The 24333-nt window shown below is 36.4% G+C and overlaps 1 protein-coding gene across 1 annotated transcript; it reads left to right on the plus strand.

Annotated features, from left to right (window-relative positions):
* Positions 1–1820: 1820 nt before the first annotated feature.
* Positions 1821–23957, plus strand: LOC129001322 (ribonuclease Z, mitochondrial-like). The gene is made up of 15 exons (XM_054428588.1): positions 1821–2318; positions 8384–8570; positions 9423–9592; positions 10349–10497; positions 11299–11396; positions 12211–12349; positions 13537–13681; positions 15298–15463; positions 16427–16548; positions 16634–16837; positions 20017–20108; positions 20432–20628; positions 21253–21471; positions 22371–22495; positions 23684–23957. The coding sequence occupies exons 1-15, from the start codon at positions 2026–2028 to the stop codon at positions 23901–23903; spliced, it is 2526 nt and encodes an 841-aa protein (XP_054284563.1). The 5' UTR covers positions 1821–2025; the 3' UTR covers positions 23904–23957.
* The last annotated feature ends 376 nt before the right edge of the window (positions 23958–24333 follow it).

Raw genomic sequence — 24333 nt, forward strand, 5'->3', positions numbered from 1 at the left:
ATAAAACATACAGAATTGAACCCGAAACAATATGAATTAAAAATCTATATCTGTACATTTTTAAAACGATTCAATATTGTTATAGTCTAGTAACCAATCATTAGTAAATAAACAAAACCATTAGCTGCTTCCAAACAAAACAGCTGTTACAACACCACTTTGCGACGTTGCCACTTCGAAGGCCGCGGCCGTGGAGGCGAGACGGTCGTGAACAATGAGTAAGCACTAGATCCACTTCACTCCACTCGTCAAAACAAAAGCAAACGACAAGACGAAAACAGTTTGCAGAACACGACGACGAGGTGTTTACTCAGGGGAGTTATATACAGGGTGTCCATAAAGAACGTTTCAGGACTTTGGGAAATGAATCCCCATACTAAAAGGAAGAAAAAAGTTCATGGGAAGGTATGTCCGAAAATGCATATTAACCCAGATATCCGCCATTTTGTTTTTTATACAAAGATATTTTTATCTGTGAAGTTTTTTATTCGACGATTATGAAATTTGGTATACATGTTAATATACACAAGACCTATAAGAGAAAAAATAATACAGTTGTTCCGATTGTAAATTTCAAAATGGCGGCCGTTTGAATTTTTCTAACTTAAATAACTCAAAAACGGCTAATTCTATGAAAAAATGTCAAGAATACTTTTTTTAGCATTTTTAATTTCCTATCAAACGGTACTAAGATCAAAAAGATCGGACAAAAGATAACTGAAATATAACGTTTTTTGTGTAAAAATAAGGCAAAGTTAGTAGAGGATCCCTTAATTTTTGCCTTATTTTTACACAAAAAACAATAAGGCAATGTTTCAGTTATCCTTTGTCCGATCTTTTTGATCTTGGTATCGTTTGATAGGAAATTAAAAATGCTAAAAAAAAGTATTCTTGACATTTTTTCATAGAATTAGCCGTTTTTGAGTTATTTAAGTTAGAAAAATTCAAACGGCCGCCATTTTGAAATTTACAATCGGAACAACTTTATTACTTTTTCTCTTATAGGTCTTGTGTATATTAACATGTATACCAAATTTCATAATCGTCGAATAAAAAACTTCACAGATAAAAATATTTTTGTATAAAAAACAAAATGGTGGATATCTGGGTTAATATGTATTTTCGGACATACCTTCCCATGAACTTTTTTCTTCCTTTTAGTATGGGGATTCATTTCCCAAAGTCCTGAAACGTTTTTTATGGACACCCTGAAGATGAGCTTACGATGACAGCTGTAGGCTTCTCATTAGCTGAGGGAACACCATTACCGTAACAATACGGTTTGCAGCCATCGGCCTCGGTGGTCTAGTCAATGAATACTAGTGGTTAGCGTGCCGTGCTGCCATGCCGAGAGTCCCGGGTTCGAATCCCACTGGTGGCACTAACTGTCATTATCAGCAAGTTTGGTTGGTTTGGTTCGGTTATGACAGTTTAATTTTATTATTAAGTCATTATAACATTTTAATTGAGCAATTTCTAGTTTTATTTAATAAACGGAAATTATTTTTTTTTATTAATAAACTTTTTTTATATTATTTTATTATCAGCAAGTTTGGTTAGTTCGGTTAGGTTATAATAGCAATTTTATAATAAAAAAAATATAAAATTGAATTTGAGGCATTTATAATTTTATTTTATGAACAGAACTATTTTTGCGATTAGTAAACCTTCATTGCCAAAATGCTCTCTTCTACAGCGCTGTTCACGGAGGAATTTTGAACTAATGCCTCAATCGTACCTCCCCTAAGTCAGACCAGACCCCGACGACGACATTAGGATTCATTTTTTTTACCTATACTACCTACATAACCTAACTTAACTCAGCTAGACGTATTTACAAGAACTTGCCATAATTTCATAATATTCTTGAAATATAAATAATTGGCTTTCATAAGCATGTTTATTCATGGTAGTTGTTACTTGCATGAGTGTGGCATGACTAGACATATCGTAATGTGAATGATATACAAATTATAGTCAATTTAATTAAACATAACCTTAAATTTGGGTCTTAGATATGAAGACATGATATTTGTCTCTTGTTTTAATGCATTTGTTAGTAGTATTTCAAAACTTAGAGGGCGTAATTATCTAATTAGACTTTACTCCACTCATAAAGACGAATCATTAATAAATTTACTTAATAAGACATTCAAAATGCCCAAACCAACTCCTCATACTGTTGCTTTAAAGAAACAACGCCTTAAGTTAAAAGAGAAGAGCTTAAAATATAATCCTGGTATTGTGAATCTTCAAGTTCTTGGAAGTGGTGCACATGGAGCTCCGAGGTGTTTATATGTATTCACGGACCAGTCAAGGTAAGTTAGCCTAAGTGGAAACAAACGTTAAGTTAGGGGTATATTTATACTCACTAGGATTGGTGTGAACCTGGCAATAACTCAGCAATAAGTAGTGCGCGGGCCTGATAAAATCTATTGCTGGCCGTTTTGCGGAAAAATACGGCCACGTAGGTTATTACCAATAATGTCACCTGATAGAAAGGACACATTAACGGACACAACAGTATCAATATCATGTACCTGGAGACTAAGTTAGGGGGGTAAAATCAGCAATAAGTAAGTTAGTGCGTGCGCCTTATAAAATCTATTGCTGGCCGTTTTGCGGAAAAATACGGCCGCGTAGGTTATTACCGATGTTGTCACCTGATAGAGGACCACATTAACGGAGGTAGGGTTCCCAGAGACCCTTTATCAAAAAAGAGGACATTATGACTCGTGGAGCTTAACCCTCCGAGTGTTATTTGTCGATGCTTCGACACATAACACACTTTGTGTAGTGTTTTGTGTCTATGCATCGACTCACAAACACTGTTTACAGCGAAGGCTCTATGACTGACAAAATCAGATTGAACTGGATCAAGTTAGGTATCGTTTTATTTGACAGATTCAGAGCTTTCTCCGGAGGTCTGTCTCTAAGCGCTTTTCATTTTAGTTCCAAAAATATTGTAGCAGACAGCTGACGTGCGTATTTGTAAACAGCTTGGTTAACCTCGCACCGATGACTGATGTGTTTTATTACGTTTATCATTGTTTTAGTATTAAAAATCAAAAGTAGTGATATACGTGGTGCATTATAAGAAGATTTAAGTGATTTTGAAGGGCTGGTTAATGATCCTGAAGAAATAGGTAGTGAAGTGATATTATGTAAATTATCAGCCAGATTCCTAGCTATGGTTAGGCTAGGCCTATGCATTCTTAGCTAAACGCTATGTACTGAAATCTGTTTTTTGCCCATAACTTATTTATTTGCAAATCTACTTCCTTATATTATTATATATTTGTAATGCTCATAAAATTTAGAACAAAGTGTTTACTTTCAAATATTTATAGGCCTATAATTTATACAATTTCATTGAGCATGAAAATTTTTTTTGAAACAAATGTTCCTTATGTTTTATGTATAATATTGAAGCCCATGATTTTCCAAACAAAATGGTATATAGAACAGTATAATTAACACTAGTGTACATGTTGCTCGAATTCGAGCAGTTGCAAAGTATTACAGGAGTTTTAGAGTTATTTCAAAATGAATAACAGTCATATTTACAATGAGTTTAAAAGAGTCAACTCAAAGATTACCGGTGTGTAACTCAGACCATGTTTATCTTCGTTATTGATAAACCTAAAGAATTCCGGCTGGTTTTCTCCTTCTCAAAATGCCTCGCTGTACAGGCAAAACAGGCCATTGATAGATGGCCAATTGAGAACGAAAAAGTCGTTTTGGGGTAGTGTTAGGGCGCATTTGTAACCTAATAGTTGAGATTGCCCAGGGTCAGGTGCTGACTGTGATGAGTTAAGCCTATTACGCGCCACTGTTCTGTAGCTGCGGTCGTTATCACGATTACGCCTCCTGTATGTTTCGTTGTCGTAGCGTCGGAGGCATTTAAAAGAAAAAAACAACAAATAAACAAATTATAGCTATAGGCCTACAAAACAACGATAAATGCACAAATTTCAGTTACAATCATACTAACACGGATCCGTCTTAGCGACACAAGACCCAATAAATACACAAATTTAAGATACAGTAGAGTCCCGTTAGTCTGAAATGGTTGGGACCGGGCCCATTTCGGATTACCGAATATTTCAGATTAAACGTTTTTTGTTTTTTTTATTTTTTTTTTTATTTTTTAAAAATTTTTTTTGAAATTTTTTTGTCTTATTCTTACTACTTTTTTTCGGACGCAGGCACGAGCCCGGGATTGTTTTTCACATTACTTAAGGCTAGACCTATTGGCTGCAGCATTATCACTTGGTAAAATCCATTTGTGATTTGGCGGACGAAAATGTAAAATGTTACAGTACTAACAAAAATGGTAAAATATTAATTTACTAAAGTACTCTACAAAAAAGTCTATCTCGCCCAGCCGCTACAGAATACTTTGACGAGGTACAGCTAACTGTGTCAAAAGTTAAATAAAAAAATTCAAAAACTTTCCAAAAAACTTTAAACAATTTCGAAAAAAATTCAAAAAAATTTCAAAAAATTTTTTTAAAAATTTTCTAAATTTTTTAACCCTTAGAGTGCCAGGCGAGAAATAAAAGTAACGCTCAAAAAATGCCGATGATTTTTCCCGAAGGTCGCGCTAAAAATGCCGAGCGCGATCTGGCGATTTTTAGGTTAAAATTTCGTAAAAATCGAATTTTCGATATTTCGACCAACGAAAATCGATGTATCGCATCTAGCAACTTTCGACTCAATGTTAATATATGGGTTAAAAGAATCCGAGTATTTATTCGGTTGTTATGACAGCTGTTCGATCATTACGAAACGTCCGGTCAGCCGGACGTTGGCACTTTTGGCTCGTTCTAAAAACGTCCGGTCGGCCGGACGTTGGCACTTTTGGCTCGTTTTAAAAACGTCCGGTTCCCCGGACGTTGGCACTCAAAGGGTTAAATTAAAAAATATATTTTTTGGTTTCGGATTAAGCGGACTTTCGGATTACCGAAGTTCGGATTATCGGGACTCCACTGTACAAACATATTAACACGATCCGTCTTGGGGGTTATGTTTACACAAACTCAAATAGTACTCAATGCGTTTCAAATTGAAAAATAAATAACAGCAATTAAATTATACAGCTGATCAAAATGTAAACAATTATGTTCCTCATAAGGATAACATGGGAACTTTCAAAGCCACTGGGGCAGAGCCCAACGGACTTTAAACAAATGTAAGGCCAGTTTGCAAATCTACGCGACACGCTCTTTCCAATGAGACGTCAATGGATAAAATCGGTTAAGAAATGGCGGAGGAGTTCAACCGACAAAGTTTCATGTAGCGTATTAATTATATAGATTGTTTTCAAGCTTCTCAGATCCGTTTTAATAAAACCTTGCAAATGAGCAAAAAATAGGCAGACATTAAGGCCAAAACAAGGGACACTCGGAGGGTTAAATAACTTGTAGGGGGGGGAGGGTCACCTAAATTTTTAAAAATTTATAATTACTTTTATGCGTTTTAAGGGTAAAAAAAAGTGTTTAGACTAGCCTATTCTAGATACTTAGGTATACTAGAACTTTCAGCATTTTGGATTTTTTTTGAACTGAATAGCCTATTGTCTGACAATTCCTAAAAAATAATAGCCTAAGTTACTTATATTGTAAGTTTTAGAAATTTTAAACTAGAATTTTCGATTTGCTAGCCATTTTTTACTATCACTAAAATTGCTTTAAATTTTCATTCAACCATGCTTGTGTTAACAAATAGTACAGTATTGATAAAATTTGGCAATTTAGGCTTTTAACTCCAAAACTTTTGTCTGGATTACTGGATCCCCCTCACTTAATATACAATTACTGGATCAAAAATATGTTTTGTAAGACTAGGAGTCTTTAAACAACACATTTTGAAGTTTAGTGGTACAATCCATGGACTCCAAACTCTGGTGATGTTTTTACTACAGTGTAAAATGCAGTTTCTGCAGCAACACAAGCCAAATAATTGAATTTAGAGCCAGGTTTAAAGAACAAAACTGTCAATTTCTTATAGTTTTTATGAGTTTATTCTGTGGTTAATAATTTTGATAAAAGTCACCTGCTATCAATAAGTTAGACAAAATTTATAATGATTTTCCCTAAAAAAATCTGCAAGAGTACAACCATTGACTATTGAGTCAAAGGTACAAAATTTATTTATTTATTTATTTCCCAACGGATTGCACCTTTTTACAAAATATGTGTATACAATTTAGATGGCATTTGCAATATTACTATCTAGAAAAGTAATAACAATGGTAATAACAAAGTGATAATAAATAGTAATGGCAAGTAATAACAAATAGTGATAACAATAGTAATAACAAATAGTGATAACAATAGTAGTAACAAAGTAATAACAAATATTAATAACAGAAGAATAAACTAAAAAGAGTATCAACAAAGAACATGAACAGCAAGTTTCAGCGATGAGAAGACAAATGTGCAGATGTGCTGGAGTGTGGTTGCTCAAGTGATCAGGGAGACCTTCTTTTTGAACCGGAGGGGCTTCTCGCCGAAGAAATCCAGTTGAGCAGCCGCCGTGCTACCAGCCTTGAGTAGACGGCTAATTCCGCTGTTGTAAGAGTAGTAGGCTGGGAGAAAGCGTCTGCTGAATATAGTCCTGGAGCGGGTGCCTCTGGGCGTGGTAATGTCGATACCACTCAGGATGTTGGGACAATCGACAAACCCGTTAACCAGCTTGTAGAGCATGAATATGTCGGCATGATGACGTCGGAGTGACAAAGGCAGAAGATCGAAGGACTTCTCCACATCGTCAACCGGGGTAGTGCGGTAGGTAAAACCAAGTCTCGGTCCAAGCATCCGTATGAAGCGGGTTTGTATGCTCTCCAGTTGGCTGACGTGGTTCTTCTGGAAGGGAGACCAGATGATTGACCCATACTCCAGCAGCGGGCGTACCAGGGACTTGTAGAGCGTGATCAAGGTGAAGGGTGAGTTGAAATTCCTTGTTGATCTGAATATGAAACCAAGCAGGGAGCTAGCTTTGGTTGTAATGTGGGCAATGTGCTCGTGAGGGTTGAGCGAAGGGGTCATTGTCACTCCGAGATCTCGTACCCTGTCCACTCTCTTCAGTGTAGAACCATTGAGGACGTAGTCATATTGGACTGGGGCTGCACCACGTTTGTAGGAGATGACGACACATTTCAAGACGTTGAGCTCCATGAAGTTTTCCTTGCACCAGGCGTCGATGTTAGTGAGAGAAAGTTGGAGGCGCTCAAAGTCAGAAGCCAATGACACCGAGCCAAATACCTTAATATCATCGGCGAACATGAGAAATTTGGTGAGGATGACGTTGCCAATGTCATTCATGAACAGGTTAAACAGCAAGGGACCGAGGTGGGACCCTTGCGGGACTCCAGATAGGACACTGAATGGCGTAGAAAGGCACCCGTCGTACTTGACTACAAGGGTTCTGTTGGTCAAGTAGCTGTTTAACCACTCAAGCAGGGCCCCCCCCACACCATATCCGGCAAGCTTTGCCACAAGGATGTTGTGATTGACCTTGTCAAAGGCTTTGGAGAGATCAAGGTAAACACAGTCAACTTGGAGAGCATCGCCAAAAGCGGCCATGACATATTCTTGAAACTCCATCAGGTTTGTTACTGTTGAGCGTGAGCGCAGGAAGCCATGTTGAGAGGAGGAGATACATTTACGGAGATGAAAATAGAGGTAGTCCAAAACAATGCTCTCGTACACCTTGGCAACAGCAGAGAGAATGACAATGGGCCGATAGTTTCTGACATTTGAACGATCACCAGATTTGAAGATGGGGACGACAAAGCCACGCTTAAGGGCCGATGGGAAGATTCCAAGTGAGAGCAGGGATGTAAACCAGATAGCCAGATGAGGAGCCAAAATAGGGGCACAGTATTTAAGAACGCACGGAGGAATAGCATCAGGACCGGCTCCCTTATTAGGGTCAAGCGAGGCAAGTTTGAGTTGAACGTCTGAGGCTGTGACGACACATTTAGTGATGGAGAAGTTCCAGCCAAAGTCGAAGACAGGAGAGGGAATTTGGTTCACCGTGAAGACGGATGAAAAGTAGTTTGAGAATAGTTCGCACTTTTAATAATAATAATTATGACTGCTAAAATAATAATTATGACTTGCATGTTAGTCTGACACGCCTACAAGAAATGGGAAATTGCCATATTAATAAAAAGCTAGTAATCATCATAGGATTAAAAATAAATTTTCAGTATGTTTACTGAGTTAATCACCTTTAACTTACATAGGCAAAAGTACAAACAATTTATCCAACAAAACAAAGCCTAGGCCTACATACTTACCTCTAATGTAAGTAACTTAGGAAGCTGAGCTAACTATTGAAACTAAGTTAATTTGCTCTGTGTTTCTTGTTATAGGTATCTTTTCAACTGTGGGGAGGGTACTCAGAGACTAGCACATGAACATAAGATGAAATTATCTAAATTGGAGCACATTTTTGTTACTCATACGTCATGGGAAAACATTGGTGGACTGCCTGGCGTGTCACTGACCATTCAAGATGTAGGCGTTCCGCAAATCACTCTTCATGGACCCCCAGGCACGGTATGATTGTCTGTTTAGGATCGTCTATCCGTTAACTAAACAAGCACTCTCTAGATCTTATTGTAGGCTACAGCCAATAAGTATGACTTAAGTTATGAATTAAGATAAGCTAAAGCCAATGTTGTTAAACCATAATTTAAACAAAGCTTCGAATCATTTATGAAACGCATTATTAGTCTCTATCATTTATTCAAACACATATAGTCTCTAGTCTAACTAGGAAAAGTGCATGGTCTATATTTTTCTGGGAGTTCCGTCAGCATGAGGAAAACGTGGCTTGAAGTTGTGTGAATCTGAAACAAGACATTTTGGTGAATTTTTGTCCACACAACAACATACAGAAGCTATATGGTAGTTTTATTGTGCCATTGTCTACTTAATTGGCCCTACTCTTGGGTATCTAGTCTATTGTTTGATCAGATTGCGACCAAAGTTTTTGTTTCCTAATATTTTGAAATAGTTATAAAGAAAAAAAAACATTGGTACATTTTGTCGAGAAAAACCATGTTAAATAAAATAGTGTCTAGTTGTATGATGTCCCCTACTTTTTGCGGTTACGCTTCGTAGTAGTTTTTAGTCTATTCAATGACGGATAATCCTTTCAGTTTATTTTAAAAATTACCGTACCTTCCAAAATCCTTTTTCCCCAGTGTCTCAGCTTGGGTCTGGAAAAATATGGAGGCCACCTCAGTTTTAATGAAGTTTAAAACAATGTACATTCCGCACCAGGCTTTCAATCATTAGGATGTGGCCAAGGGCGTAACTTTGGTGTCTTAATTTGTCTTAAAACTTAGACAATCATTTACCGTAGGTGAATTGGATGATCTTACAGTGTAATGTTTGGTTCTACAGGACCTAGTCTTCTCAGGAACTCGAAGGTTTGTTGTTCTGCGTCACTTGGCGGTTCAGATGGCGTCATGTGAACGTGACACTGTGTTTGAGGATAACATATTGAGTGTGAGATATGTTCCACTGTACAGCACGGCAGGGCGTGCTTGGCACAATACTCCACTATCTGACAAGTAAGTTGTTTTAAAATAAGAACAGTAGACCAAGACCCCCGCCTATCTGATTCTGTATTAACGGCTACTCTGATTTGTCATACCAGTGGTGGAGAAGTATTGGTTCTTATGACCATTCTACACACTCGTGCAACTTTGGACACTAGTGCAGCCGCGTCAAATGCAGTTATCCAGTTTATAATTCAACAGTTTTTAAACCCTAAATATTTAAATACAATGGAAATCCATTCAATTATATGTTTGTCTGAAGGTTTCAAAATAGTATCGAACTTTATTTTGATATCTTCTGGGCTCTGGCAAATACGTCACTGGTTTTTTCATACCTACACGTTCCAGTGTTTAACTCTTCAAAATCTCTTCCTCTATCGCAATAACAGTAAAGAATGAGAAGCGAGAGCACTGCTTTGAATGTCATACACCCTCAAGACTGCCGGTGTGTGGCTATACGACTTGAGTTACGTGCTTGCGTTTGACAAGTAAGATGTGTCGTAGCACGACCAAAGTTAGTGTGTGTCACGGGCTTAACTGAGTTGGATTCTGCTAATTCCTCCCTCTATCATTCTTAATATTGATTGAAAATAGTATTAAATTATGAAGTTCTTAAACTTCTAAGATTGGCAGAAGCATCATTAACATAAGTTTATAAACTTTTACGTTAACACCCCACCAGCTGTTATCTACGCTCCTCTGTATGTATAATTTTGAGCCATGTGGTAGTAAATGATTGCAGAATTCTGATTCCATCAATATTTGTAGGTCTCCGGACCGAACCACTCCAGATGACTCGACCGATGACGACACTGACTATTACGCTTACTGGCACAAGGGACCAAGGTCGAGATCTAATTCTCCAACAAATACTGGAAGTCCAGGCAAAAGCAAGAAACGACGCCACCTTTCACCAGGTCTGCAACTATTTTATGCTAAGCTCGTTTCAGTTGGTAGCAGTTCACATGTAAAGTTGAATGAGTGGTCAGCATTTTTCAATAGTTTTAAATTCAAATGGCAATGAATAACGATTTATGGACCTTTTGAAGTATTTGTGTAATTATTTTCACCAAAACAAGTTAGTCTCTCATCAAGGATTTTTATCTTATTGTGGACTGTCACCCACAAGGGTCATCTGTTTGGGAGCTGCCTAGATATGTAGGTTAAACTTATATGATAGTGGAATTTGATGCATTTTAAGGATTTGCCATATGAGTATGCCTATGATAAATAACACCATTTCAGAGTTCTGCCAGTTTTTTCCTAACTCTGTTCTGTAGAGTTTAAAGTAGCCTACACCTTATTGTCTACAATTTGGCTAAATAACTTTGGTACAGTACGGTACATTATAAAAGCTGACAGCCTTTTTACGTTGAATTGAATTGTAAGCTTACCTTTTCCCGTCCATTGGGAAGTTTGATAGTTAAAAATTAACCCTTTAAACTGGAATAGGACTGTTATGTAAATTGTGAGTATTTCCATTAGTTAATAATCTTTTAGTCGACTCTTTTAAAATCATCGGAAATTATGGCTGTTATTAGTTTTTAAACAAGTAATTTGTTTATAAATAACTCCAGTACTTCTTTGCAATTGCTCGATTTCGAGCAACATGTACACTTGTTTGATTCTAAATGTCAACAAACTAGTTTTGATTTAAAATAAAGTACATTTTTTATTGTATATTGTAGCGATAACTAAGCTATATTTTTTATGACCAGATAACCGTAACAATCCCCGTAACCTTCCACCACCCGGCAGCATCAGTATGGCATACATATGTAGGCTGCAGGATCGCCCGGGGACACTTGACTTGAAGGTGAGTGGATATTGGAAAGGGAAAGATAAGCAGTTGTAAAATGTCAAGTTTCAATACAGTACATCAACCTATTGTAAGATTCTAGGGCAAAATGATCATTTGTCATTTTTTCAACACTGATAATTTTTTAAACTACACCACACTCAGTCAATGTATAGGAACTGTAATGATTTTTTTGCTAGAACTACAGTAGAACTCCAATTATCCAAAATCAATTGGGAGCGTACAGCATGCGGATAGTTTAAAATTCAGATAATTGGATTTTTACCAAAATTCGGTGTATTTTACAGATAGGCCAAATGTAGCTGAGCTTTTACGATTGTGATCGTAAAACGCGTCTATAATAATTTTGCAATCTACAAATTCATGCTTTTTCCATGATTTTGACTTTTGCCTTCTTTAATAGCCATTCTTATTACTGTGGCTTTGAGTTTTTATGGTTCTTTCTGTAAATGATTCTTATAGTTTGAGTTTTACTGTAATAAAATCTCCTCTTCCTGTTTGAGTGTGTAACATACTTGAAATTGAAGCGACTGAGGGATCAACGTAATAGGACTTGCTTGAGTAATTTGCTCTTAAACCAATTCACCAGACCGTTAATACCAATACTGACAATTTAGCAAAAGGCAAAAAAATTATTCAGGTTTAATGATTGTGTTCATCACTAATGTGTAAGTGTCTCTTTTTGACCTGAGCTCAAGTTCGGCGAGGTTAGAAAATAGGCGAGGCATTGTATTTAATTTACTCAAAACATTTTCTCTCCAGTAGGCTTTCTGTGTAAAGGCGTGTCGGTGATATTTCTTTTTTGTGGTAGGCCTGTGTTTCACGAGGGGTACCTCCTGGTCCACTACTCGCCAGACTAAAGGCAGGAGAAGACATTCAACTGCCTGATGGGACTATTGTTATGTCAAAAGATGTCAAATCACCAGACGAACCTGGGCCTGTATTCATAGGTGAGTGTTTTATAGTTTAACTCAAAGCCTCTTAATTTTAAAGGCGATAGGTTCTGAAACACAGTTTGTTTTCTTTATTGGAAACAATTTTGTTTTAGTGTCATTAATGAGGACTCAATATGCGTAGCTGGTATAGTCCTTGCCACCCTAACTTAAGGCAGCCCAAACTGACCTTCAGGGCCATTACCGGTTGGTCCCGCACGATCTTTTTACAATCCTATTAGCGACGCTTCGTTGGACGCCCTAGTACAATATTAACATTAATACAGTTATAATCATAATCTGATATATTAATGTACTCGTTTACATTAATAACATAAATTAAACAAACATTTCTGTTTTTGTCCCATGTAAAAGGGGCAATTTTTACTGTTTTTGAGCTATAAACATAATACCATGTAACTTAAGTATAAACCGTAAACATTGTCTGTTTTGGATGGGACAAAAACATAAATGTTTGTTAAATCAATGTCATTAACGTAAACAAGTAAAATTAATACATCAGATGAATTTTAGCAATATTAATATTGAACTAGGGCATTCACGGAAGCGACGCTAATAAGATTGTAAAAGGGTGGAGCCGGACCAGTCGGTAATGGCCCTACCCTGCAGGTCAGTTTGGGCTGCCTCAAGTTAAGGTTGGGAGGACTATAAGATTATTTTAAAAGAAAAATAATCTTTTAGCACATTACTGTACATACTCTGCATGTTATCCAAAATAAAACTACTTAATTCGTGGCACGAGTCGCTTTTAGTCTCCTACTTGACACACCACATTCCTGGATTTCCCCAAAACAACACCAACCCTTCACCTTTATTCAATCTTAGTTGCGAGTTAGTGAGTGTGGTTAAGTTGCGGAGGTTTTTTCTGTGTGCATTCTACTGCATTTTTTCAACTAAGAAATCTGTTTTTGGCAAGAATTTTAATATCTCCTGAAATATGCTTATCCTGTTACATGATTAATTTATTATCAAATACATTTGTTTCAGATAATTAGACTAGACTAATTCGCTAATTAACAGGGCAAAAATGTGTTTCGGATTCCACTATAAACAGTAGGCCCCTTAGTTGCCATTGGCTGTATGGGCTATTAATTTAACAGCTGTGTATAAGGAACCTGTCCGCCTTAGTCACTAACAAGACTAAGCGCTCATTCGAAGGTTAAACAATGTTAAAAATTGTACAGTGGTGGAGTGTCCGAACGAGGAGTTCCTGGAGAGTTTGACGCAGGAAGAGTTGTTCAAGAGACACCAGAGTGAGACACAGAGTGTAGAAGACGCAGCATCACTGGTCGTGCACTTCACTCCGGCTAGTGTCATGACTCATCCCAGGTACCACATAATGCCTGTATAAGTAAATACTAAATACTTAGTTTGAAAGTAGAGACACATTTGGCATGATGAACCTGCTATTTGGGTTAATATATTGTAGTAGGCCTAGTTTAAGCCGTGGTAGCATTTTTAGCATTTCGCTATACACAACTTTAAAATGCTACATTGTTTTTGCAGGCTATAGCAAATTTGCTACTAATATTGAAGATGTAATATTACTGGACATTTTTTTAAATGCTTAAAGAATAATATTTTTGCTACAGTTGTCTGAGAGTTTGGAGCATTTTTGCTTAAATAAATTTCATCCCAGGCTATACCCTGTAAAGTAGGCCTGGTTTAATTTTTGTGTAGTCTTGACTTACAGATAAAAGTAAAATGGTAATTTAAATTTTACTATGATTAACTTCCTCTACGGGTTGATGACAATTCTATCACTCACTATGTAGCCGTCTTTGGAGACTTTGCAGATTATCAAGCTCTGCTTTTGTTGAGATGCATAAACATTGAACACTTACAACTATAACACTTATACATTTCACATAGAATATGTGACGGCATCTTAAAACCACCATGTTAGGATATGTAACGGCTGCTGATGTCATCAAAATAGTGCTTGCCTGTAATCACAGAAATTGTCACACTATTTACCAAAATATATGTTTGAGTGTGTGTGTTTAATGTTTTGTGTGTAACGTGAGCAAAGCTTGGTAATCTTTGGATGGATCTAAATAAGTAAACAACTTTCATCCACCCATAGAGAAGGTTACAGAATCACTTGTAAGAACCAATTAAATTTTTTTTTTATTTATGTATTATAGTTGTGTCACCAGTATTTCTAAGGTTGATTTTCACTAGTCTAACATTCATTCGTAAGTTTCATAATTATTAAATCCCCTTCAATTCGGGACCAGCATTAGTGAGGCCATGTCTATTGCTTATTTTAATTACGTTTGGATATGTTTCCCAACCACACCTAAAAACCCCGACATTCGGGCAAGACTTATTCACTGACAGCCGATTATCAATCCAATCCTGCCCAACATCATGCTCTACCGAGACTTGTTTCAGACCTTAAGTTGTAACCTATTTAAACTGGTTAAATAGGATCCTTTTTAACTTCCTTGTCATTTTTAACTCCCTAAGAACATTTTGCATTTCATACTGCAAAACCTTTTTTTGCATTTATCAGTCCCTGCCTTGGAGCTTCATTCGGTAAACAAAATTGTAGCACTTTGAATAAGCTTTTACTTATGGATTGAACGAACATTGGAGCGATCAAAGTTTTCTTTTTCGGACAGTCATACCAGTGATTTTTTGACCCAATGTACCATTTAAAAGTAAAAACACTTTAATCATTCTGAAGTGGCCGTCTGGAGAGAGTGTTCATTCAACTGAACAGAAATTTACTGCTCACAGCAAACAAGTGTGAACTGAAAATCACTTAGCGTATGGCTTTGAATGTGTTCATTCCACAAACTATCGATGTCCAATCAGAGCGTTTTTCATACACCCAATGCTTAAAATGAAAAGGACTTAAATTAGTCTTGTATGAAAATTGTTTAGTAAATAGTATAGCATCTTACAAGCCACATCATATACATGTGAGGTGGTTGCAGTTACCGCAAGTGGATGTCGCTTTTCCCTCCAAGTACACAACATCTGGTCCTCAATGACAGCAACACCTGCCTAGGCTCTGTAGCTGTCCATAGGATACAACACAAGCTGCGACTACTGTCAGAGGACATGTTCCCACTACTAGCCGACCACTATGAGGGGTCACAGGTCAGTTGTGACTGCCGGTGAAAAATTGTTGTCATTAGTCTTGAATAATAAACTTACACGATTACTCTATCTCACCTCCATAGTAAACTCTCCCAATAATCTTAAGTAGTAAATATATTCTTTTACTGCCACATAAACGTTTGGAATCATAGCAAAGTTATTAAATAGTTTTAATTAGTTTTCCAATTTAAAACCTTGATGTTCAGGTTTAATCTGTTGTGTTTAATTATTTTCTCAATTTCCATTTTTTAGCGTCTCTAATTTCAGTCATCCATCATCAAGATTTTTGCATTTTTTCCGTATTTTAAACATGCAGTTTATTTTTTTAAATAACTCAATATGCAGCAAGATCAAAATACATAGCTTATTCCTTAGTCGATGATTCTGAGTTAACACCTCTTGAGGAATCGTTAAATACGGCCAATCACCAATAGATTTCTTTCTTTGTGATAATGCAGCGACCCTCTAGGATTAGCCCTAAGTAATGTGTTAAACAGTTCTGGGCTAGAACCTAGAGTCCTAGGATCTAAAGTTGGGAAGGTTAAAAAAATAATAAAAATAAAAGTAGAACCCACATAAAAAGGTATAGCCCGCAAACCACTTACTTTTCATACCAAATTTATTAGGGTAGGTTTCAAAGACAGTTACACCTTGATAACAAACTCAGAAGCAATATTTATAGTTGCTTATGATTATAATTGAGCACATGTTGTTTTGAAAAATTTTTGATTTTATAGTTTTCTCAATTCAGATACAAAATTGCCTTTTATTTTTCACTCCACATAGCTACACCACAAACAAAATTATACTTTTGGAAACAAACACAATAAGCTTAGTGTTATTGGTCCAACTTAAAAGTAAAATTATATTACAAGGTTTTAAATTCTGTACTAATTGGATCTAAGACATGTTTTATAAAGTTTCAATTTACTTACTGTTTGAATTTTTATAATTTTCCTTTAGAATGGCTCGATATCAAAACACTCAGAAGAAAACAACCTTGATAAACTGAAGGGATCTTTCGCCATACTTCCTGGCCAGACGCTCAGCACGATTCATCTCCGGCCGCAGAAAATCTTAGATTGGTGAGTTGGTTAAGTTTTTACTGTACGACACTCATAACAATACAATGCTTCGTACTTGAATAAAAGTTTTGTTGATTGATTGCAGGTCCCCGAAGTTGCAGATGATGCCTCAAGCTTGGCGACAGGAGACTTTGTCCGTGGAAGGTTTCCCAGATGAGTTGGCTGCACTGAGACAACAGTTGGCAACATTGCCAGAGGACGGAGAGTACCCTCACGTAGTATTCCTAGGCACAGGCTCTTGTATTCCCAGCAAGACAAGAAATACCAGCGGCATTCTGATAAATCTCAGGTGGGTTCGGCTTTCTTACTAAAACTCTTTTGTTGGGGGGGAAATTTATATTTTACATTTCTCTTACTTTCAATTAAATCCTGGACTGGGGACAGAAGTTCAACTTGAAAAGCATTGACCATCTTTTACTTCTCACCAATTATAAAATTATCAACATCTTAAAGAGAAAATAGTATTTTGACAATATGACACTTTGTGAACAGACTGTGTTTTTAATGTTCTGTGTTGCTAAAAGCACTGTGAACCGAATGTGTAGTCCATGAACAAAATTAAATCTTTGTGAACAGTTCATTAAAGTACAGTAAACCTACGATTAACCAAAAGAATGAGGGCAAGGATGTTTTGGATAACGTATTTTTCAGATTGATTATTGGTTGGAATTTAAAGGCTTTGCCAGTTCAAAGTGATCTAGGCCTACGATAGTAGTATTTTATGTTATTTTAATGTCTGTCATCTAAAAATATACAATAATATAGAAAACAATTTTTTTAAAGTAATCAACAGTCGTTTTCTGAACTTTATCTCTATAAAAGTTTGAGACCCATGTCCTCTGCTCCATTACATTTTGTTGACCAGCGCCACAGCCGACAGTTCCTGTCGCCTAGTTAATTTTTTAATTGATATCAATTTTTTATCATTGTTTTAGTTCAAAGGGATGCTGTTTGCTGTTAATAAGGTGTTTTCCGTATGTTCCATTTGAATTTAAAATTGGCTACAGCTGGTCTATGTAGATGAGATGTCTATCCTAGAATCCGAATGACAATTATGAAACCATAAGAGAATTGCACCTTACAATATTTGTAGTATAGGAAGTTCAAAAAAGTATAAATACAGTAGTTGTGATCAAGTAAATATTCATCTTACAAGTTACAATTATATCTCTTATCCACTTAAATGGTTATTTGACATTTCTAGATTTATTAGTAGAAGCCTAGCTGGCCTACAAAAACCTACATCTTTTCTATATCTTGTGGGACATTATTTTAAATTGACTGTTACAGCCCTGGGTGGATTCAGTAAGTAGAAAAAAGGGAATTGGAGCTGCTGTGAAATATTTGCATGTGGTACTACAGCTAATGTGGGCTAGGGGTATGGAATCATCCCAGGGAAGGCTCTGAAAAAATAACATTGAATTTCAAAGCAATCTGAAGCCAATTTAAACCTTACCATGTCTACTTTGTTTTTGCTCTTATGAACATTTATTATCCAAAAGGGAGGAAGGGGAACAGTCACCCCCTGAATCCTACCATGTTTTCAGTATGTAATATTTTATAAGAACAAGATAAAATCTAGTGTATTCAATTTATTCTCCATTTCAATCACAACTCAATTATTATTGTTATTTTTAAAATTAACAATCAGAACAAAACAAAAGTCTTTAACATCTGGAATGCAACCAACATTATAAAATCAAATGCTGCTTCTTGTACAATTAATATAAACATATATTACACTCGCCAACACTTAAAATTTGCTTGGCTCATAATACTTTAAAACTTTAAAATTTCTTCTGACTCTTTGGCTTCTCCAACTTTATAGATCAAATTTCTCCGGCTTGTGCACAGTCCTCTGTGATCTCCTCAAAACTGTAGATGGACTGTATTGCACACCCCGTGGTTTCCCAACATCAGACTTCAATCTAGGCAAATAAGGTGAAGCATCATGTCTTGATATTGATGGTGATGTAGACTCCTGAAGAATAGGCAAATCTCTATTACATTCTTGTTGATGTGCCTCAATAGTCCTTCCAACTTCCTCTTTCCGCACAATGATTTTGTCCTCCTCTACCTCAGTTGGCCTAAGATGGTCTGCATGGCAAACTCTTGTTTTGCCAAGAACACTAACCAAATAAGTAACTGGACTTTTACACTGTAATATACGACCTGGAACCCAACTAACTTTCTCCTGTCTGACTGTTTTAACCAACACCTTCTGATTTTCATTAAAATATCTACACGCACCTCTATGCCTATCTGAGGCTCGTTTCTGCATTTCCTGCTTCTTCCTTGACTCGTCTAGTAGATTAGGTTTTAACATAGTCAATTTTGTTCGAGGTTTCCAACGTAAGAACAGTTCAGCCGTGCTCACACTGGTTACTGACGATGGAGTATAACGATATGCGAAAAGAAAGTTATCCAATTTATACTGCAGTGATGTCTGCTGAGATGATTTTTCTCCCAAAACTTGCCTTAACAAACTTTTCTTAACTTCTTGAACAGAACGCTCGGCTGCTCCATTGGAGGCAGGGTGATATGGTGGAGAAAATGTTAGTTTCACACCATTTTTTCTAAGAAACTCTCTGAATTCTAGACTGGTAAAAGACGTGCCGTTGTCACACACCAACTCCTCAGGTAAACCGTAAGCAGAAAATAGTGTACGAAGTTTCTCAATGGTCTTCCCCGTGGAAATAGAACCCATTAAAAATACTTCCATCCACTTTGAAAAACTATCCACTACAATCAACATTTGCTGTCTGGTGGTTGGATCTTCAGCAAAATCGATATGAATTCGGCGCCATCTCTCGGAAGTTAACGGCCATTGCTGCAATGGAACTTTTGAAGCAGCATTTCTTGTACTTCGACAAATCAAACAAGATGACACAGCATCTTGTTCATTGTTAGGTCCGTTTAATTTGACTGCGCCATTGTAATATTTTATAAGAACAAGATAAAATCTAGTGTATTCAATTTATTCTCCATTTCAATCACAACTCAATTATTATTGTTATTTTTAAAATTAACAATCAGAACAAAACAAAAGTCTTTAACATCTGGAATGCAACCAACATTATAAAATCAAATGCTGCTTCTTGTACAATTAATATAAACATATATTACACAGTACAGCTATTCTTTTTTCTTAATAGGCGTCTTGAAACCTTACATTTGCCTGTCCACATAGGCCTCGGACCCGTCGGTGAATTGCCCACAAAGCAAGGGGTGAGTCAGTTCAGTACAAGAGTTTAAATGTACTGATAAAATGTAGCGGTGGGTACCAGTATCCTATTCCTAACCCACAATATAACTGTCGTGGAGCCATACTCCGTTGCGCTACAGACTCACCAGTAATACATACAAGTTAATAAGTATAATTTGTCTCATTAGACTTTATAGACAATTTAAGGAAACAAGTGTGTCATGTAGTGTTCAAAAACCAGAAATGTATATGTTATGTTACAGTGAGTCGACCTCCATGATAATGGATTGTGGAGAGGCGACATACGGACAACTAGTCAGGATGTACGGCTGTCGGACTGGTAATGTCTTGGAAGGTATGTACGATTTGTACAATCGTAGTGGTTGTATGAACTAAAAATCTCTCATCTCGAAAACAAAAATTAAAAATCAGTCTCGAATCTCAAACTCAAAGCCTAAAACTTTTTACTAGCCTGGTTGAGGTTACAAAAAATGCAGGTAATACTGCATTGTTGTTACGAACCTTTAAAAAGCTACTGACTTCTTAGGATTGAACCGGCAATCTTTTGGTTATGAGACTAAATAATATCACATTTAAATACCTGTAGTAATAAAATACATTAGCTTTTTATACTTCAGCACTGAAATGTTTTGGTTTAACTGTAAGTGTGGTTGTCAGGTCTGCGAGCTATCTACGTGTCTCATCTACACGCAGACCACCACATAGGGTTGGTGGCGCTGCTGAGAGCTTTGCCGAGGTCTGGACGTCCTATCTACCTAATGGCTCCCAAACAGATCAGGACTTGGCTGACAACCTACCACAGACACATTCAGCCCGTCATGCACGGAGTTAAACTGGTGCCTAACGATCAACTGGTGAGTTGGACAATATGTAATGTTGGGTATAATTGGTCAGGAAACGACCATGTCAAAATAAAGTCCTACTCGTCAACGTTTTTGCACAGTTGACCACGAATCCACAGTATGTGACAGTGGAAGCCATATGAAAAAATATGTCGTGTAATAATTGTAGACTGTAGACCCTCATTTACAGTAGTTATTATCTGGTGGTTAAGAGTTTAAGTTAACTCAATGTGGTTAAGAGAGGTCTTAACCAAGCCTGGATAAATCATTGGATAAATCCTCTACCAATTATCAATTTACTGGTCATACATTTTGAAACTGGTTGGGTTAGGCCTAATTTATTTTAACTAAGTGTTGTTCAAATACCTTTTCAACTTTGATGATTAAAAAGGTTACTGGTTGTTACAGACAACTCGATGTAGTGCCATATCGCATATCACTAGTGTGCAGTTATAAGATCTTTGCTCAAACATTATTGATTGTTTGATTTGGTTTCGTGAATAAATATAAATAATAAGAATAAAAGAAACAATTTATTTCTCTGAGGTTAAGGATGTAACATATAACACGAGAGCCTAGGTTTTAAGCCTGCTATCCTAACAAAAATCCTATACAAGTGTTATTCTTGTTGTGCAGCTGTACAACAACGCAACACTAGACTCGGATGTTGAGGCTGGTCTACTTGATGCTCTGGGCCTCGCCCAAGTGCGGACCTGCACAGTGACTCATTGTCCGAATGCCTTTGGTTTCGCCATCACCCACCGAGACGGCTGGAAGATCACATACTCGGGTGACACAATGCCTTGCGATGAACTGGTCAAACTGGGCAAAGACAGTCACTTGTTGATTCACGAGGTAGGTCTTGGTTATTGATTAAAGAATCCCTGGAGGCTGGCGGCCATCTTGGGTTAATTTCAAATAACTGCGGACAAACTGTTTATCATCCAACAATATTTTTGCAAACACCAAAGTGATTATGATTTTACCATCTCAAAATATTTGGATTTTAATTCAAATATCAAGGACCCTGATAACAAATTTTATTTTTGTTTTGTTATTTTATGAGTTGGCACGGCTAGGATCCAAGAACTCTTAAGTTAGAGAATTGACTTTTGATACTGCAGTAGACTTCCCATCTCTTATGGACTAGCTGAAGCTATTTTTTTACACATATATAACATAGTTGTATGAGCTTCTCCCAGTTATACAGGGTGTTTCCAAATTGTCTGGACATATTTTGTGGACTTGTTCCTTGGGCTAAGACAAACATAAAATGCCATATAAGTATGGGTCTAAAATGCCTAGATTTCTGTTTGTGATTTTTAAGAATTATTTCATATCTTGGGCATTTTTCAAGATAGAAAATTCAAAATTAGTATAAATGTGTATTTTAGTAGGTAAAAAGAGCTGACAAAGTTTTGTTTCAATATCTCAAGCTGTTTCAATATGTCGGCCATTTAAAATCTTTAATGCCAAATTTCATGAAAACTGTAAATATTAAGAAAATTGTTTTTCAGATCAAAAAGATAGAAAATTTAAATCCAAATCAATTGAGACATTGTTTGTTAAAATCGGATGACAAAGACCGAATTATCAGTTTTTTTCTACATTCGGTTACGCAATTTAATAGGACTACCATACTGCTCTGTAAAATAACAAAAACAAATAATAAACAATACATTAGATATAAAATACATGAAATAGCAGTAAAACCTGCAGGTAGTTTAACAGTCATTGCAAATTTTCTATTTTAGGCTACTATGGAAGATGATTTAGAATCTGAGGCCAAAATCAAAATGCACTCCACAACAAGTCAAGCCATTGAAGTGGGAAGACGGATGGGGGCTAAATTCACCCTCTTGACTCACTTCAGCCAAAGGTATGTACTGTAATGAGACATATAAGTAGTGAATGTTGTTTGCAGTGCTCTTAAAATTAAGAACTATAGTATATTTCTTAACAAGAGTAGAAAGTAAATCATTACTTATTTGAGACCATGTTTGAAGTGGGAGATTTATCGACCATGGTCTGGAATATGTATAGTTTCACTTGTGTTTTGAACATTACTTTTTGCTACACTACAGAGACTAATTATTTTCTTGGTTAAAACAGACATTGTATATTTCTTTATTACAGTTAGGACAAGGCCACACTAAAAAACAGGCCGTAATGCTCGTATTTTTGCCGTTTGTGATCAGCTGCTTGTTTTAATCTTTTTGTGGAAAACAAAAATATAACCTTAATTACGTCATTGCCGTCTTCTATCGTGACGTCATGATTGACGAGCATTACGGCCTGTTTTTTTAGTGTGGCCTTGGTTAGGACCATAACAAAACTCATAAATTTTTTTAGGTTATGCCTTAAATTTAAAGTTAACTTTACTTTGGTTGTACAGTTTTGGTTTATATTTTATTCAAACAGTTGACAACACAATAACAAATCTTTGTTTGTTTACATCGGCAAAATCCGAAAAAGATAGAAAACATTACTTTTGCATAGTAAACATTCTTTTTCCGTTGTAAACAATGTAATGATGAGTTGTCGCAGGTGTTAATGTAACAAAAACACATCATTGTACAGTAGTGTAGCTAAAAAGACATACAAATTGTATGTTGTTAATGATTAAGATGAACAGGGTTATAGGCAGGCTTACCAAGTGGATTTAAAATATACTCGTGAACAAACGGAGAACACATAAAAAATACATGGGATTGTTTGAACGCTATTCATTTCTTCAGTTGTTGAGACTGTTCTTGGCGTGTTTTATTAATTAATGGTCTCTGATTGATATGAGATCTAATGATTACCACAATACTAAAGTGTCTTGCCTGTGCAAACCATGCCAAGTTTTTTTGAGTACCAGTCTTACCGTTGAATAAAAGTCTGTGACCTTGAATTTCACAAAGTACATCGATTAGCTAGGTAGCACTTTTGTTTGTTTAGTACACATGTAGTTTATTTTAAAAATTGCTTTTCGGATGGTGCTTCAGTGAATTAAAATGTAGGCTACTGTTTCAAACTACTTAATTTTTAATTTCCTAATAAAAGTCCTCTTAATCTGTCCTAGGTATGCCAAGGTGCCTGTATTCAGTGAGAGCTTTACGCCCGATGTCGGCATCGCATTTGACAACATGAAAGTTCGGTTCTGTGATATCCCCAAGCTACCTAAGATGTACAACGCCATGAAGCTCATGTTTGCCGAACATTACGAGGAGATGGAGCAGAAAGCAATGAAGAGACAGCTGACACTGGAGCGAGAACAGAGAGCAAAGGGTCTTGTAAACTAGTAAACAATGTTGGTACAACTTGTTGTGTTTCAGATAGCCTACTTCCCTTTTGTCTTATTGGTGTAGTTATTAAGTTTAGAAATGTAAAGAGAAGTTAAAACACTACTTTTGGAACCGAGAACATAAACAGTTGGCCACATTTTTGTGAATTACTAATCAGTCTAATTCAAATTTATTTTGGATGAGAAAATGCATATTTAAGTCTCGCTATTCTGTGATTTTTATGTTGACCATGTTTTTTTTTTAAGAGGTTGTCAACCTTTTTTAACCTTGTACTTGCCCGTCCACATAGACTGTGGGTGGAACTTATCCAGGAAAACAAAGGGTCAGCCGGTACAGTACAAACGCCTAATCCAACAGTGTGCATTGGACGAGGCAGTTAAGAAGCACAATATTTATAGCAACTATATCGTATTTGGTGAAGTGTACT

This window comes from Macrosteles quadrilineatus, unplaced genomic scaffold, assembly GCF_028750875.1.
Source record: "Macrosteles quadrilineatus isolate MER2022 unplaced genomic scaffold, UCM_ALF_1.0 Scaffold_8__2_contigs__length_117827958, whole genome shotgun sequence".
NCBI classification, from domain to species: domain Eukaryota; kingdom Metazoa; phylum Arthropoda; class Insecta; order Hemiptera; family Cicadellidae; genus Macrosteles; species Macrosteles quadrilineatus.